Source organism: Capsicum annuum, chromosome 10, assembly GCF_002878395.1.
Source record: "Capsicum annuum cultivar UCD-10X-F1 chromosome 10, UCD10Xv1.1, whole genome shotgun sequence".
In the NCBI taxonomy this organism is placed as follows: domain Eukaryota; kingdom Viridiplantae; phylum Streptophyta; class Magnoliopsida; order Solanales; family Solanaceae; genus Capsicum; species Capsicum annuum.
In genome coordinates, this window is record NC_061120.1 from 219,159,153 (window position 1) to 219,176,695 (window position 17,543).

Sequence of the window (17,543 nt, forward strand, 5' to 3'; positions counted from 1 at the left end):
TATGTATTTTATGAATACATGATTATTACAAATTTAATTAAAAAGAAAATAATATAACAACACATATACAAATTATATAACATTTGTATTTTTAGAATACATATTACACTTCTACAGTTGCTATTTCAGCCATTTTCCCAAAAGAATATGTATATATATATATACAGAAACCTAATAAATACAAATATCTTACACAAAATTTAGATATGAAATACATATTTAAAATATATTGTATATAGCATATACAATTCAGATCAATAACAAGACTTTCGAATAGTACCATACCTCCTCCACTTTCTCTTGTTCAGATTCAGAATCTGATGCAACGGGACTTTCAATTTTACTACATTCTCCTTTTTCATCCGATTTTTTTCTTTTCACTGATTTTTGAAATTTTGTGGGAGATGAAGTTTTTGTCAATCCTTTCCTTTTCATTATTTCCACAATCTTTTCGGGATCGTTACGGTGCTTAGATCTCAACTCTTCAATGGTAACACCTTCCTTAGAGAAAACATTAGTACAACCCAAATTAAAAACTTCGTCTTGTGTTAAACCAAGACTAAACGATGGTACTTCATCGGTAAGTAAATTCTTCGGTTGATTTTCTCTAACTGAACAACTTCGATTTGCATGTTAAGCCATTATAAATTTTAATAGAAAAAAAATTGATCTGAAACAGAGAATTTTCGCAGAACTAATATTGAAAAAAATGACGACACTAAACACATTAGCAAAAAATTAAATGGAAAAAAGTAACATGCATTAACTGAAAGAAATACTTACCTTAAAAAGTGGATATGATCTTTATCAAGATCGTGGGAGAGATATAGGAAAATTGGAGAAAAAAAAAAAAGAAACGGAAGTTGGAGGAAAGTAAATTGGTAAAGTAGAGTAAAAGTAGGAATGTGAAAAGTTTGAGGTGATATCACACGCTTTTAAAAAAAAATAAAAAAAATATTGCTATTTTTGTTATAAGTTGTAATTTACCAAACTATTGTTATTTTTTGTAATTAAAGTCTTAAGGTTGCTAGTTTATGTAATTTTTCCATAAAGTTACTACTTTCTAAGTTCTCTTGTTCCCACAATCTAGTAGTGTGTGTCGTCTAATTTGATCATGTCACGACCCGACCCAAGCCGAGATCCTGGCCGTGATGGGTATCCATAATCACGAAGGCCTGAGAGATCCCCTTAGACCAGCGCACTAGTGATATTGTCCGCTCTGAGCCCAGGCACGCACGGCTTTAAAACACGTTACTAGAAAGTAAGACTTGCTTACTTATATACTTAGCATCTCTCACGTGTTTTGCCGATGTGGGACTCCTTATCCTAAGTTGGGGTGTTACATACACTCCCCTGAGGTTTGCCCCACCGAATGGGATTTGCCTAGACTCAGGACTGAGGTTTGCCCCGCCTTACCGGGATTTGCCTAAACTCAGTTTGAACTTTGGCCCACATCGACTGGGCTAATACAGGAGCGGCTGTGATACCATTCTGTCACGGCCCGAGCCGAGGCCCTGACCGCGATGGGCATCCCGAATCACGATGGCCCGAGAGACTCCCCTTAGCCCAGCCCAGAGCGAACAATATCACTAGTGGGTTGGGCTAAGAGGGATCTCTCGGGCCTTTGTGGTTCGGGATGCTCGTCGCGGTCAGGGCCTCAACTCGGATCGTGACGGATCAAGTTCGTGCAAGTTATATCAGTCCATTTTTCCACATTCATTTCAGACTATCTAGAAGTTGAGTTGATTTGAACTAAATATATAACAAACAAAGATAAGAGTGGACGGATTGAACTGTGATCTATTATTTAGTTTATCTCAACGTACTTAGTCTATTCAAATTCTACTCAACTCGTTCATTTCACATCTTATAGTTGGATTTTATTAATCATAGTTATCAAAATCTAAATTTGGAAAGTACATTAAAAACCTTTTTGTGGCCTTTTAGCTTTTCCAAAGGTATGGTTTAATCATATGAAGCATTATTGCCCTATATGAAGCATTACTTGTAGCTATATCATAAATTTATGTTTCTCCGATCTTAATCTGTATTTACCTGAATAATGGTAGAAATTTTTATTAAAGTGCTTATCTTTTTTTGTAATTGAATAAAAGCGAGTCTGAATAGGTATACTTGGTCGTAAAGCATTATTCTGAATCTTTGCCGTAGGGTTCGATCGTTTCTTCGCATCTTTTTACTTTATAACAATTATTGCTACGGTTCCAGAAGGTATATCTCACATTCAAAAGATGAAAGTTGCATGAATGAAAGTTATGATAATTATCTACTTAATTAATTACTACTCCGAATATTAACAACATCGTTTATCCATATTAGAAATTAAATTTCCAAAGTTGGCATTGTTATATTTTTAAATTAGATTATGAATAATTTAATTGAAAAGAAAAAAAAAGTTATATTTTTATTGTTGTCTGTATATACATTCCTTCATTATCAGCCTTAATTAATTACATTATTTCAACAATTAAGAATTAAGCCACTAACCTATGATCCGCAAGTTCGGATCTCGTCACATGCAAATTAATTATTCAGCAAAACGACAATTCAAGTAATCAATCAACTCGTGAAATCGATGCAAATTAGGTATAATTATATAAAAATATATATATAAAATTTAGAATAAGATTTAGAAAAACATCCAATAAATCAAGAAGATAACTGGGTGCTTTAATTGACAAATAAAACCTTAAACGCTTAGGACGTCACGTGTTTGAACCTAGCTTGGGAACACCTATAATTCCTAAATCCTGAGTCCGCTACAGGCTACTAAGATCATGAGCAGAGGCAGAGCTAGCCTATTAAAGGGGGGTTCGGACGAACCCCCTTTCGACAGAAAATTATATTATTAATACAAGGTTAAAATAATTTTTATTTATATATTCTAGATGTTGAACTCCTTCGATAAGTTTTTCTTCATATTTTGAATCCCCTAAGTAAAAATCCTGGCTCCGCCTCTGATCATGAGAACTTATCTTTGTTTAGTTTTATGCAAAGTGTATTTTGAGTGTGTGTGGATAGAAGTTATTTAGGGAAGAGTAATATTAATGGTGAATGATAATGTAGTTCTCAATAATAAACTTTGGAGTAGAACTTTGATTTGCATTAAACTTCTATCATAGAATATGCAATATTCTGATTCCACATTTTAGTAAGAGGTTGTTTTTATAATTTGAACCTGTGAACATCTATAGCATCTATTGCTATATCGAAATATTTTAAAGTAAATATGTATATATTATTAAAACTGACACTATGTATATACATATTTTAAAAATGACATTCTGTCAACCTTAAAAGAAGATCGGGACCACTGCACATTAGATCTATTATATACAATTTTATATCCTACATTTTTACGAGAGGTCACCTTTTATATATCCTACATTACACCGGGACGGATATATACCTCCCCGTTGGTTTGTCTAACAAAAGTAGTTCCTCGCTTATCTGCTGTTATTATATCAGAAATTAGCATTGTTTAGCGGAGTTAAGATTTCAAGTAAGGGAGTTCAATATTCAAAGAAAACAATATCAAATTAGGGGGTTTAACACCTACTATAACTACATAAAAAATAATTTAATCATGTAAAAATAATATATTTTTCTGTCGAAGGAAATTTGGACGAACCCCTAAAGAGGGCTGGCTCCGCCTCTGGTGTCATGGAACACTGCTTCATCAAAATATATGGCTCTATATATGTATAGGTAATAAGTAAAATGAAAATATTTGATATAAATTTTGTAAAAGGCAACACGTCTTGCCATTATAATTAACATATTCATTATGATCATTAAAAGAAAAAAAAAAAGACACTGCCTGTCATGACAGTAACATATTCATTTTTTCACTTTTTTTTGATATCGATATATATCACTTATGAAAAATACTGCGTACGCTACTAACAATGCATGGACTCTTACTATTACATCGAAACTATCTCATATCACTTAATCTAAGTTGTTCAACTCTCCAAAAATGCTGCATCACCCTTGTGGATATATTTAACGAGTCCGAACAATATATTATGATCATAAAAATACCTCAGATGAAGTAGAGAGAAACTGTTTTCGATAGATCCCCAGTCAGATATGATCATAAAAATATATACGTTTGTCAAATTCCTCTAGTAATATGAGCAATGAAAGAATCAAACTCATTTTTTGTGACACCATTTTCCCCCACAGCTTTCTTCACACCAAAACTCAACTCTTGTGCTCTTTTTCTCATTTCTTCTCCTTCTTTTGATGCCATTAAAGTAGTCACAACTTTTTCGATCTTATTTGAAAGCACCAATTCATCTCGTTGAGCCCAATCCTTAATAACTAACCCTATTTTCAGTATTTTCGTTATTAGCACCGCGTTCCTAGGTTGATCTGAATGCATTGGCCACGTGGCTAAAGGAACTCCCATTGAGATACTTTCCATGCAGGAGTTCCATCCACAGTGACTCAGAAACCCTCCTGTCGAAGAATGTGCCAGGATTTCTAGTTGTGGAGCCCAGTCTGTAACCACAATTCCTCTATCTCTTACTTTCTCTTCGAACCCTTTTGGCAGTTCGATTCTCTCCATGACATCTTCTGAGAAAGCGTTTTCTTTATCCGCGCCTCGCAATACCCAAATGAATTTTTGTTGGCTTTGTTCTAACCCCATTGCAATCTCATTGATTTGTTCATGAGAGAATGAAGTTGTGGTTCCAAATGACACAAAAATTACTGACTTTGCTACTTGTTTGTCTAACCAAGTCAATGATTTGTGTCTTTGTTGTTGTTGTTGTAGTGTGGACCCTAAGATTGTAATAGGATTAAATGGACCAAGAGCCCACTGCTTTTTGCCTTTATTGATTTGTTCTTTTGATAGCAAATCAAGAAAATGACCTTCAATAACTCTTGACGTGTTATATATCTTGCCAGAATTAAACTTACTATACTCATGTTCAGAACGAACAAATGTATTAAATTCGGGGCTAAAACAACCATCGATCGATGGGAGGTCTTTTATCATATCTGAATCGATAAAAAATGGTTTTCCTAGACTTTCCCACACGTACAAAAATAGAGTGAAAGCTGATACGCTATGGAAAGTGTAGGCTTCTGCATTTGGAATAGCGCGATAATCTTGTACCACGGACCCCATTAATGAGTCGTGGATGATAATAATTCTGCGCGATTTATGTGAAAGAGTGTGGAGAATATTTGCAACAGGGTTGCGAAGGTTAGTGGAAATTTGAGAACAAGGTTGAAGATGTGAAGGGAATTTGTTGATTGATGAATTATTATTCGGGTTGTTTCTAGGTGTAGGAGAGGTAAAAATCGGGGTAGGAAATTCGTGAAATTGAATATTTTTCGTTGATTTGAAACCATGAGCTCGAAAATTGACTTGACGACTATGAGTTGTGGTGGTAATATAATGGATTGGTATATTATATGATGAAATTAAACGAGAAAAATGAAGAAGTTGGTTCAAATGGCCTTGTGCTGGAAATGGAACCACAACAACTACTACTTGTTGTGGCAATTGATGAACATTTTGGCTATGGTTGCAACTAGGAGCCATTGAATTGGAAAAGTATATGGCAGTGAGGTGTTTTTGGACTAGGGAAAGGTTCATATTTATAGGATGATAAAATGGCAAATTTGGAATTACGGTTTTCTCTTTTTGGTGTGGTGTGGTGTGGCTTGGTGGTGGGGGTAAGGCCATTTTTTATGTGTGATACATGTTTGTTCTAATAATTCAATAAAGTTTTTGGAATCATAATGTATGTACTGGTCCGGTCTGTAATTTATGATTCATCTAATGCGTGGATTAATAGCTCACATATTTGATACATGTTTCTTTTAATAATTCAAAAACGTTTTGGAATCATAATGTATATATTGACTGTTGAGCTTATAATTTATGATTTATCTGACATGTGGATCAATAGATTATGCGGTATTAAGTAAGTTTTTTGCAAAGGAAGGAATCAATATTTAGCTTGCTACTTGGACTCTTACGCGTCGTAATAAAGTGTTGGAGGAGTAGGGGGTGAGGGTAAGGCCATTTTTCATGTGTGATACATGTTTTTTTCTAATAATCCAACAAAGTTTTTGGAATCAAAATATATGTACTGGTCCGGTCTATAATTTATGATTTATCTAACGCGTGGATTAACAGTTCACATGTGTGATACATGTTTCTTTTAATAATTCAAAAAAGTTTGGAAGTCATAATATATATATTGATCGATTGGGCTTATAATTTATGATTTATCTAACACATGGATCACTAGCTCACATGGTATTAAGTTGTTTTTTTCAAAGGAAGGACCATCAATATTTGGCTTGCTACTGGGACTTTTAAGCGTCGTAATAAAGTGTTGGAGGAGGAGAGAGTGAGGCAAGGCCATTTTTCACGTGTGATACATATTTCTTCTAATAATTCAATAAATTTTTTGGAATCATAATGTATGTATTAGTCCGGTCTGTAATTTATGATTCATCTAATGCGTGGATTAATAGCTCACATGTGTGATACATGTTTCTCTTTAATAATTCAAAAAAGTTTTGGAATCATAATGTATATATTGACTGTTGAGCTTATAATTTATGATTTATCTGACATGTGAATCAATAGCTTATGTGGTATTAAGTCGATTTTTTTCAAAGGAAGGAATCAATATTTAGCTTGCTACTTGAATTTTTACGCGTCGTAATAAAGTGTTGGAGGAGTAGGGGGGAGGGGGTAAGGCTATTTTTTATGTGTGATACATGTTTTTTCTAATAATTCAACAAAATTTTTGGAATCAAAATATATGTACTGGTCCGGTCTGTAATTTATGATTTATCTAACGCGTGGATTAACTATTCATATGTGTGATACATGTTTCTTTTAATAATTCAAAAAAGTTTTGAAATCATAATGTATATATTGATCAATTGGGCTTATAATTTATGATTTATCTAACACATGGATCACTAGCTCACATGGTATTAAGTTATTTTTTTCAAAGGAAGGACCATCAATATTTGGCTTGCTACTGGGACTTTTAAGCGTCGTAATAAAGTGTTGGAGGAAGAGAGAGTGGGGTAAGGCCATGTTTCATGTGTGATACACGTTTCTTCTAATAATTCAATAAAATTTTTGGAAGCACAATGTATGTACTGGTCTGATCTGTAATTTATGATTTATCTGACGCGTGGATTAATAGCTCACATGTGTGATACATGTTTCTTTTAATAATTCAAAAAAGTTTTGAAATCATAATGTATATATTGACCGTTGAGCTTATAATTTATGATTTATCTTATATGTGGATCAATAGCTTACGTGGTATTAAGTCAGTTCTTTTCAAAGGAAGGATCATCAATATTTAGCTTGCTACTTGGACTTTTACGCATCGTAATAAAGTGTTGAAGGAGAGTCGGAGGGGGTGGGGGTAAGGCTGTGAACATGTTTCTTCTAATAATTCAACAAAGTTTTTGAAATCATAATGTATATACTGGTCCGATCTGTAATTTATGATTTATTTGACACGTAGATCAATAACTCGCATGTTAATACATGTTTCATTTATGATTTATCTGACACGTGGATCAATAGCTCGCACGTGTAATACATGTTTCATTTATGATTTATGTGACACATGAATCAATAGCTCACAAAGTATTAAGTGTATTTTTTTTCAAAGAAAGGGTGGGCCATCAATATTTAGTTTGCAACTTGGACTTTTACGCATCGTAATAAAGTGTAGAAGGAGGAGGGATGGGGTAAGGCCATTTTTCATGTGTGATACATGTTTCTTCTAATAATTCAACAAAATTTTTGGAATCATAATATATATACTGGCCCAATCTGTAATTTATGATTTATCTAACACGTGAATCCATAGCTGATTTATCTGACATATGAATCAATAGCTCACATAGTATTAAGTGTATTCTTTTTTAAAGGAAGGGTGGGCCATCAATATTTAGCTTGCTACTTGGACTTTTACGCATTGTAATAAAGTGTTGAAGGAGCAGGGGTGGGAGTAAGGCCATTTTTTATGTGTGATACATGTTTCTTCTAATAATTCAACTAAGTTTTTGGAATCACGATGTATATACTGGTCCGGCCTGTAATTTATGATTTATCTAACCCGTGGATCAATAGCTTGCACGTATAATGCATATTTTTCTAATAATTTAATAAAGTTTTGTAATCATAATGTATATAATTATATTGATCGATTGAGCTTATAATTTATGATTTATTTGACACGTGAATCAATATCTCACATGGTTCTAAGTCATTTTTTTTTTACAAAGGAAGAAGGACTATCAATGTGTAGCTTGCTACTTGAATTTTTACGCATTGTAATAAAATGTGATGTATGTTTCTTCAAATAATTCAACAAAGTTCTTGGGATCATAACATATATAGGTTGATTGACTCGACTTATAGTAATTTATGATTTATTCAGATGGTATTAATTTAATTTTTTTTTTTTCATAGGAAAGACCATCAATGTAGGTTGCTACTTGAACTTTAAGGTTAATATTGACATGGTCCAACTTCTTGCAATAATATTCGATGTACCTTTTTATGTCGACTTTATGTTTTGCAAATTGGTCAAGCCATGTTTTAAACCCCCCAATGAATTCATTGACTCAAGGATGGACCACTATATAGTAGTGGTGACAAATAAATCAATTAAAATTTAGGAAAAAAATAATATTAACATGCATCTTAACTTACTACTATATTTATATAAATCTCAACTTTTACAAAGTAATTATAAAAATTTTAATTAATTATGTATCTTCATTGAATGTATCGGGGGCTAATTATGTACCTTGACAGATTTAAAGTCGAAAAAATGTATTGAGAGCTAATTATGTATCTTTATGAAGGAAAAACATGTATCTTTGTTGGATGTATTATGTATCTCGACAGACGTAAAATCGAAAAAAAAATGTATTGGGAGCTAATTATGTATCTCGACAGACTCAAAATTGAGATTTTCAGTAATTATGTAAAATATCGAGATTTCTGTAATTAAGTTTCAAATTATCGGGATTTATGTTGTTTGCCAAAAATTTAGTATTTAAGAACTGAACGGTCGATAATCTATCAGAAACAACCTTTGTACCTCACTTATGAGGTAGTGATACAACCTGCGTACACTTTATTCTCCTCAGAATTCACTGTGTGAAATTACTCTAAGAATGTTATTGTTTTATGTTTCATGTTTCTTGTTGCATGTTTCATGTTTCATGCTTTATTATGATCCTTATCTACTGTCTCTCTATCTTGAGCCGGGGATCTATCGGAGATAGCCTCTCTACTTCTTCTAAGGTAGTGATATGAACTGCGTACATTTTACTGTCTCTATACCCCACTTGATGGGAACTCACCGGGTATATTGTTGTTGTTATGTTATTGTTGTATGTAAGAATTGAAAGTTGAATATAACACCCTATTTTTATTTATTTAATCCAAGTAATTTTTAGACGGATCAATAGCCTATTCATTTATTAACCGAACATATTTTGATTTAATCAAATTCAATCCATCTTCCCCATTTTGACACCCTGAAACTCACAATGTTTATTCTTACAAAAATAAAAAATTTATTTGACTTTGTCATATTAGCATTAGTATACTATATAAAGGGTGGTCTTATGCACTAAAACTCCGATATGCACAGTATCAGGGGAAGGAGAGAATCACAAAAATTTACCGTACGCAGTCTTATCTTACACTTATGAAAGAATTTATTTCCACGACTTAAATTCGTGACCTCTTGAGTCACATGATGATAACAAATTTACCGATTACGCTGAGTTTCCCAGTCTATAATAAACGTATGCTATGTGTAGGGAAAATCATGAAGTTACAGTTTAGTAGTTGTTATATACATATATACAGTTTAATGCTTTTCATTTTTAATAATTTAAATTCTAACCTTTCTATATTAGTACCAGATGCTAAGAAAGGAAATGAAAATGACAAGCCAAAAATGTAGTTGATTAATAATGTGACTGGACTAAATTAATATTTAAATTGCGTTATGATGAATAAGATTCTTTCATTTTAATTAAAATTTTTGAATTTCAGTATAAGAAGGGTCGATTCTAAAAATAAATCTTGCAATAATTAAATTCAATCGAATTCTGTCATCCTGACAAATGCATGAAATTAAATTCTAATATAAATATCAAATATCGTGACAAAGATCAAAAAATATTATTAGACAAGTGATCTTAATTTCACGTGCATCATCGAAAATTTTGGTATTGACCACGTGAAGTACGCATGGTTTGTTGCCCAAATCATATGAACATGAATCTTATGATATACTATTATATAAAAACAATTAATATATCAAAGCCTTTTTGTTGACAGTTGCAAAACAAAACAAAAAAAAATAAATTAAAAATAATAATTATTAAAATAAAAACATCAAAGTTTTATGTTGTCAAAACTCATTTTCTCTTTCTTTTAGTTTTGAGAAATTTAACAAGAGGCACATTTAGGGGCGTGCAAAACCGAACTGATTAATAAATTAAATTGATAAAAAATTTATTAATTTATTGTTATTGGGTTATTTGGTTAACAATTTTTTAATAATTTTATAAATTCTTTTTATTGGGTTATTTGTTTGGTTTGATTTTTTCTTATTGAATTATTGGGTAAACTGATAACTTAATAAGAACATTTCAAATTACACTTTATCTCTACTTATATATATATATATATATATATATATAACCTACTCTATATTTCTCTTTCGTTTCTATAAACCTATTCAATTCCCCAAAAACCTATTCAATCTTGAAGATTCTTGTAAAATAAAACACATCATGTAGGATTTTTGTTGCAATTAAGATTTCATTTCATTTCTTGTTAGTAGCTCCTATTTCTATTTTATGCATATTTTTTTTTATCGGTTAAATCGTTAAGGACTAAAAATCGATAAACCAAAACTGATAAAAAATATCTTATTGATTTGATTATTGATTTAAAGTATTTAAAAATCGATAACCGATAATACATAAAATTGAATTGAATCAATCAATGCACACCCTTAGACCAAATCTAAAATTTAAAGCTTGTGAAATTCTCTTTATTTTAACAAAATAAATTCTATATCTAAATTCTAAATACTGCTCTTGACGGAATAATCAACATGGATTAACAGATAATTGAAGATGAAAATGACTAAACCATTCAGTGTGTTAATACTTAACATCATCAGTACTCTATTTTAACTATTATGAAATTATAGTTCATAATAAGATATCTGAATATTCTAAAAGGTGTGGCATAGATAAATCATATATTTATGTGTTTTTTTTTATAAATAAATATTTGTGTTTACGAATTTTCAAACACACGTAATTTTATACAAATCCATTAATTAACAATAATAGCACTAACTGACTATTTTTTTTTAATATAATTCTTTTATCTTGATACATCAGTTTCTTCACGTAGAGTAAGAGTTATATATATATATATATATATATATATGATGGATTTTTTCAATTAACAAAATATAAACTTATGAGTTTTGCATTTAAAAAAATATTAAAATCACCATTGAAATCCGAAATCGTGTTTTTTGGTGATTTGAGATCATGATTCAAATCATAATTCCAAATTATATGTTCAAACACTGATTTAAGATCATGACTTTATATTGAGTATCTAAACGCAAGCTTAGACTAAGATATGAAATTAAATTCATCGTCAATCGATGAGTGAATTTCACTTTACTTTCATAATATTTAAGGTTTGAAAAATGATATGCTCTCTACATATTGAAAGGGAATGATAACCCCCTTATACAATATTGAGATAAACATTTAATATCCTCGACACACTCCAATTTTATAGGGTCCTATCAATGGTGGAGCTAGGATATTCACTAAGGGGGTTCATAAGTGAACATACGAATCAATTGAAGGGGGTTCAACATCTAATATATATATATATAAAATACTTTTAACCATGCATATATAGCATAATTTTTCGCCGAAGGGGGTTCGGATGAACCCCTCAGTAAAGGGTAGCTCCGCCCTTGCTTCCTATTATACCCCTGAACTTAATTTTAGCGTATTTTTGTCACTTTTTTGTTCTGATGTGACATCTTTATTGCGTAAAATGAGGCCCAAATCGTCAAAGGTGTCATGTCAGCTAAAAAGGAGGATGGCAAAATGTGGCACGTCAGCTTAAAAAAATGATAAAAATACGCTAAAATTAAATTCAGGAAAGTAATAGAACCTTGGTGAAGTTGAATGTGTCTAACAAATTTGATCGTAGTTCAAGAAGTACTAAATGTTTTACTCTATAATATTTTTCGATAAGATTTTTCTTTTTCAGAGGGGTAAAATGGGACTCTCCCTCAATCGATTGATGATCTATTGCTAGAAAAATGAAAAAAAAAAAAAAAAAAAAGAATCTCAAAAATAAATGTTCCTTGTTAATTTGGAAGATTTGTTTCCACTTTATAGTGAATCATATCTTCTAGTTTAATAACTTTATATTTATTTTGTCAAAAATATTAGTTGTATATAGAGATATTTTTTTTTTTCAGTGTCAATGCTTTTTGTTGGTTGATTTCATTATCATAAAGTCATGCCAAAGTTGACTTGATTTTAACATGTGGAATCTATGTACTGAGTCATTATTTGGAAGGTGATAAATAAATTTCATAGTTAAATAATAAAAATAATAATAATGGATTAATTAACATTAAATTATCAAAAGATTTTGATAGCTATAAGCTATTTATAGCTATCAAGCGACAACAATAAGTTAAGGCGACTCAGAGATGATATAGAGAAGTTGTTTCGACAAAATAATATACATTATTATATTAGCAAAAATTTTAACTTTATCATTCTGAATTAGAGGTGGGACAGAGAGATTGTTTCTGATAAAACAATATATGCTATTTATATTAGTAAAATTTTAACTGCATCACCCCACCCTCACCCTAACCACCCCCACCCCCTCAATATTTGTCATTATTCACTACAATAAGCCACATATCTTGAGTAACTCATATATGATATACAAATCACCAACTATAATTTTTTTTTATTTTTCATTCGGTATTCAGTATCCGTATTGGAGTCTAACTAATTTAAATTTGCATCGGATAAGGGCTCATTCGGGAGGGGGGAAGGGATAGTGCTCTCTATCAAAGATTTTTCATATGCAAGACTTGAATCCAAAATCTCTAATTAAGGAAGGAACCGTCCAATTTACTGCACCACATCCTTTGATAGTAAATCACCTAAAGTAAAAGGCTAAGTATTTCTTCATTTTTAAATAAGAAAGACTTTCTCGTGACAAGCTTTTATAAATATGACCAACTAGTTACTTTATCTCGTTTGTCTTTTGAAATTTCGAATTCAAATTTTAAATATAAAAATATTTTTTAATAAAAAATATTTTTTAACATAAATTTAAATTAATTGAACTTTTATTCAGTATGATAATGAAATTGTTAGATTCGAAATCGAGAGGGCGTCATGCGGAAGCTATTAGTTGCAAATTATGAGACGATAAATAAGATAACAATGAAAAATAATACTAAAAACATAATTTTATTATATGATTTGGCCAAATGACCTACGTATAAAACCTAATATTAAAAATAATATTAAAAATTCTAAAACTTATTGAAAAAAATCTCCCCCTTTGATGACTATATTGTGGATGCTGATGTGTTATGGTATGAGAAGGGATGTCTAAAACCTTTCCTTCAAAAAAGATATTAGCCAAATATAAAAAGAAATTATTTTTTTTTCAAAAAAATTAAAATAATTATTATAACTTTTATTTTTCTTCTAAAATAAAATAAAATTTAAATATAGTAAAAAAAATAGGGTAAAAACCTTAACAAAAACAAGCATCCTTATCCTTAGTCTGTCGACTGTCGACATCCCACAAACAAAACATGTTATTGCGGCTATCCCATCCTTATTTTTCACGCAGTAAAGTAATGATGATCCCATTGTCACCATATATATATATATATGGGACCCCGTTTTCAACATCATAAATAATTAATCAAACATTCTGTAGAGTCTAGACAAATATGTCCTCATCAATATATCACTTTTCAATTATTCGTTCAATCCGTTCAAATTTTAATTGATTAAATATTTATAATAACACATGTCTCAAATTATTTGGTGTTAAAATGGGTTAAAATAGTCTAACTCGATGAGTCAAAATGCAACATATATAGATAAAACCGACATTTTAATTGAAGTCATATTTCCTATCGACTCAAATTCGTTAGTATATACTATATAGCAAAAAAAAAATACTGACAAGTGTTTGCAATTGAATTATTTTTCAAATTTAGCAACGAATTTATAAAATCATATACAGTTTGGAGAATATAAGTGAATTTTAGAAAAATACATTAGCTTTCATCACTTTTGTCATATTGTACATGAATTTGAAAACTTTGAACAAGTCGATCATGATCTGTTTTAATCCAATCTAACTATTTACCGTCACGTCGTGTCTTTATCTAGTGATGTGAGCAATGAAAGAGTCCAATTCTTTCCTCGTAATGCCGCCTTCCGCCACTGATCTCCGAATAGCCAACCCTAACTCCGCCGCTCTCCGGCGAACTTCATTTCCTTCAATATTATTATTCAACATTAGTGTCACAATGACTTGTTCAATAATATTTGATTTTACAATTTCATTTCTACAACTTTCCCAATTATTCACAATGATTATTCCAACTTTCAAAAACTTTGTTATTAAAATGCTATTTCTTGGTTGATCAGAATGCATGGGCCATGCAATAATAGGTACTCCCATTGATAAACTTTCGACGCACGAATTCCATCCACAGTGACTCATAAAAGCACCGATTGATAAATGTCCTAAAATCTCCAATTGTGGGGCCCAATCTCTTACAATAATTCCTTTATTTTTCATTATTATCCTTTCTTCGTACCCTTTTGGAAGTTCAATGTTTCTCACTTGTCCACAAAAAATATCTCCTTTATCAGCATCTCTTAATGCCCAAATGAATTTTGTTCCACTTTTTTCTAACCCTATACAAATCTCTTTGATTTGTTCATCTTTTAGTGAAGTTGTTGTACCAAATGAAATAAAAATTACTGATTTTGGTGATTGTTTATCAAGCCATGATAAACATTTGTGACGACGTTGTTGCTGACCGATTGATAGATAGTTGTTGATAGTTGTTATTGGATTGAATGGACCTATAGCCCATTGTGTTTTGTTTCTTTTGATTGGTTCTTTTTCAAGTAAATTCATGAATTTTCCTTCTATCACTCTACTTGTGTTGTAAATATTTCCAGAGTCAAATTTTGAATATTTCCTTTGAGAAGCCATGAAATCCATGAACTCTGAAGTGAAACAACCTACAAGATACAAAAAAAAGAAAATTATATGAGATGGTAACAGGATAAACAGATTTAAGTTATATGCACTGACAACGTAAAGAAATTTTTACAATATTAGATTAGTTAGGGACGGCAAATAGACACTTTGAGTTGAATTTGGACGGGTCAAAATAGGCTGGATCAATGAATGAGGCATTGCCTAACCTTGCCCAAATGTTATAGTTGGGTAAAGATTGTCCCAAAAAAAAAAAAAACTATGGATCTTTCTTTTTCTTCTTTTTTACAACTATGTATATAACAACATCAAAAAATTATTTAAAATTTTGTTGATAAATGAGCAGGATTTGGGTGGGTTAGGATGGTTTTGTTTTTGACTAATTTTCCCACTCTGATGGGTGCGCACTAGTAAAAATAAAATTTATAATCTTGGAAATAAGACAAAGAGATAACCACCCAGTACCCCTCGAATTATGGCCGAAGTTACTATGATACACTCCAACTTCACAGGGTCCTATCACGTACCCCCTTGGATTCAATTTTAGTGTATTTTTGTTACCCTTTTGCGCTGACGTGACACCTTTATTACATAAAAATAGGGTCAACGTCAAAGGGGTCATGTCAGCTAATTAAAAAGATGCCACCTCGCCAAAAAAAGGTTGACAAAAATACATTAAAATTTAATTTACGGGTAATAGGACCCCCATGAAGTTGTAGTGTGTCGTAGCAAATTTGGTTATCGTAGCAAATTTGGTTATAGTTCTGGGGCTACTAGATGCTTTACTCTAAGACAAAGGTTATTTCCACGACTTGAACATGTGACCTCCTGAACACCTGCTACGCCAAAGGTCCCCACAAAAATCTTTACACTAAAACTTAGAGAGAAAGAGAGATTGCACAAATAAGAGAACCAGGCACCTTCAAGAGATGGTAAGTTGTCTAGCAATTCAGCCTCAATAGGGAAAGGTTTTCCCATAGATTCCCATAAGAAAAAGAAGATAGTAAAAGCAGAAACACTATGAAAGTTATAGGACTCAGCATTAGGTATTGTAGTGAAATCTTGAACAACATAAGCCATCAAAGAATCATGAACAACAACAACTCGACGTGCAATCGATGACAAAGATCGTAGTAGTGAAGCCACAGGGCCTCTAAGATGATACGATGATTCGAATGAAGGTTGAAGATGTGAAGGAAATTTGATATTGGAATTAGGGTTTGGTGGTGGTGATGGAAATGAAGGTATTGAAAATTCATGAAAATGAATAATATTAGGGTTTTTTTTTAATAATCCATGAGCTCTAATTTTGGCTTGTCTAGTATGATTTTTTGTACTAACATAATGGACTTGAATATTATTGTAAGAAGAAATGAGAGATGAAAAATGGAGGAGTTGATTGAGGTGACCTTGTGCTGGAAATGGCACAATAACAACCACTACTTCATATTTGGTTGTCATTTTGAAGATGATAATGCTATACTTAATTAGTATTGTTTGTGTGTATATATATATAATATTTGACCAAGAAAGGGTTGCTTTCATTTATTGATTTTTGTAATCCTACTTCTGGGAGCCCTGGACTAACTGGTAAAGATACTGTTATGTGACCAGGAGGTCACCGGTTTCAAGCCTTGGAAACAGCCTCTGACAGAAATGCAAGGTAAGGTTGCGTACAATACATCCTAGTGGTGAGGCCCTTCCCCGGACCCTGCGCATAGCGGAAGCTTTAGTACACCAGACTGTCCTTTCTTTTTTTTGTAATCCTACTTTAGAAATATTTCTTTCGAGTCGAGGATTAGAAACAGTTTAGCTCTCTGCCTCACAAAGATAGAAATAAGATCTATGTATAGTTTACCCTCCTCAGACACAATTTGTGGGATATCGATCGATTACACTAAATATATTTTGTTGTAGTAGTATTAATTTGAACTAGAGAGAGGAACAACTTTAATTTGATGCTTTTAATCTCATTGTTTAGAAGAGGTTCTTGGTGTTTTATTTTTTTGTCCATTCAACAAAAATATCATAAATATCTACCTTTTGGATAAATTGATGGAAACAATTGCATCTAAGAGGATATATAGTACAATACTAAAAGAGTGGTAGTGTCGTAATATATACAGTAAGTATATATATAGAGAGTGCATCAAACAAG

General features: G+C 31.6%; 2 protein-coding genes across 2 annotated transcripts; both read right to left on the reverse strand.

Annotated features, from left to right (window-relative positions):
• Positions 1-3,725: 3,725 nt before the first annotated feature.
• LOC107845171 (zeatin O-glucosyltransferase-like) lies at positions 3,726-5,594 on the reverse strand. Its single transcript, XM_047397445.1, has one exon. The coding sequence runs from the start codon at positions 5,573-5,575 to the stop codon at positions 4,136-4,138; it is 1,440 nt and encodes a 479-aa protein (XP_047253401.1). The 5' UTR covers positions 5,576-5,594; the 3' UTR covers positions 3,726-4,135.
• Positions 5,595-14,532: 8,938 nt separating this feature from the next.
• Positions 14,533-16,846, reverse strand: LOC107844699 (zeatin O-glucosyltransferase-like). The gene is made up of 2 exons (XM_047397446.1): positions 16,306-16,846; positions 14,533-15,408 (listed from the first exon to the last, which is right to left on the reverse strand). The coding sequence occupies exons 1-2, from the start codon at positions 16,844-16,846 to the stop codon at positions 14,534-14,536; spliced, it is 1,416 nt and encodes a 471-aa protein (XP_047253402.1). The 3' UTR covers position 14,533.
• Between the last annotated feature and the right edge of the window lie 697 nt (positions 16,847-17,543).

What these genes read in the sequence shown, in the direction of transcription:
- LOC107845171 (XM_047397445.1), bottom strand. Translation starts at nt 5,575, where the DNA reads ATGGCTCCTAGTTGCAACCATAGCCAAAATGTTCATCAATTGCCACAA.
- LOC107844699 (XM_047397446.1), bottom strand. Translation starts at nt 16,846, where the DNA reads ATGACAACCAAATATGAAGTAGTGGTTGTTATTGTGCCATTTCCAGCA. An exon ending in CAACTTACCATCTCTTGAAG is followed by an intron (nt 15,409 to 16,305) that starts GTGCCTGGTTCT and finishes TGTATCTTGTAG; the next exon opens with GTTGTTTCACTTCAGAGTTC.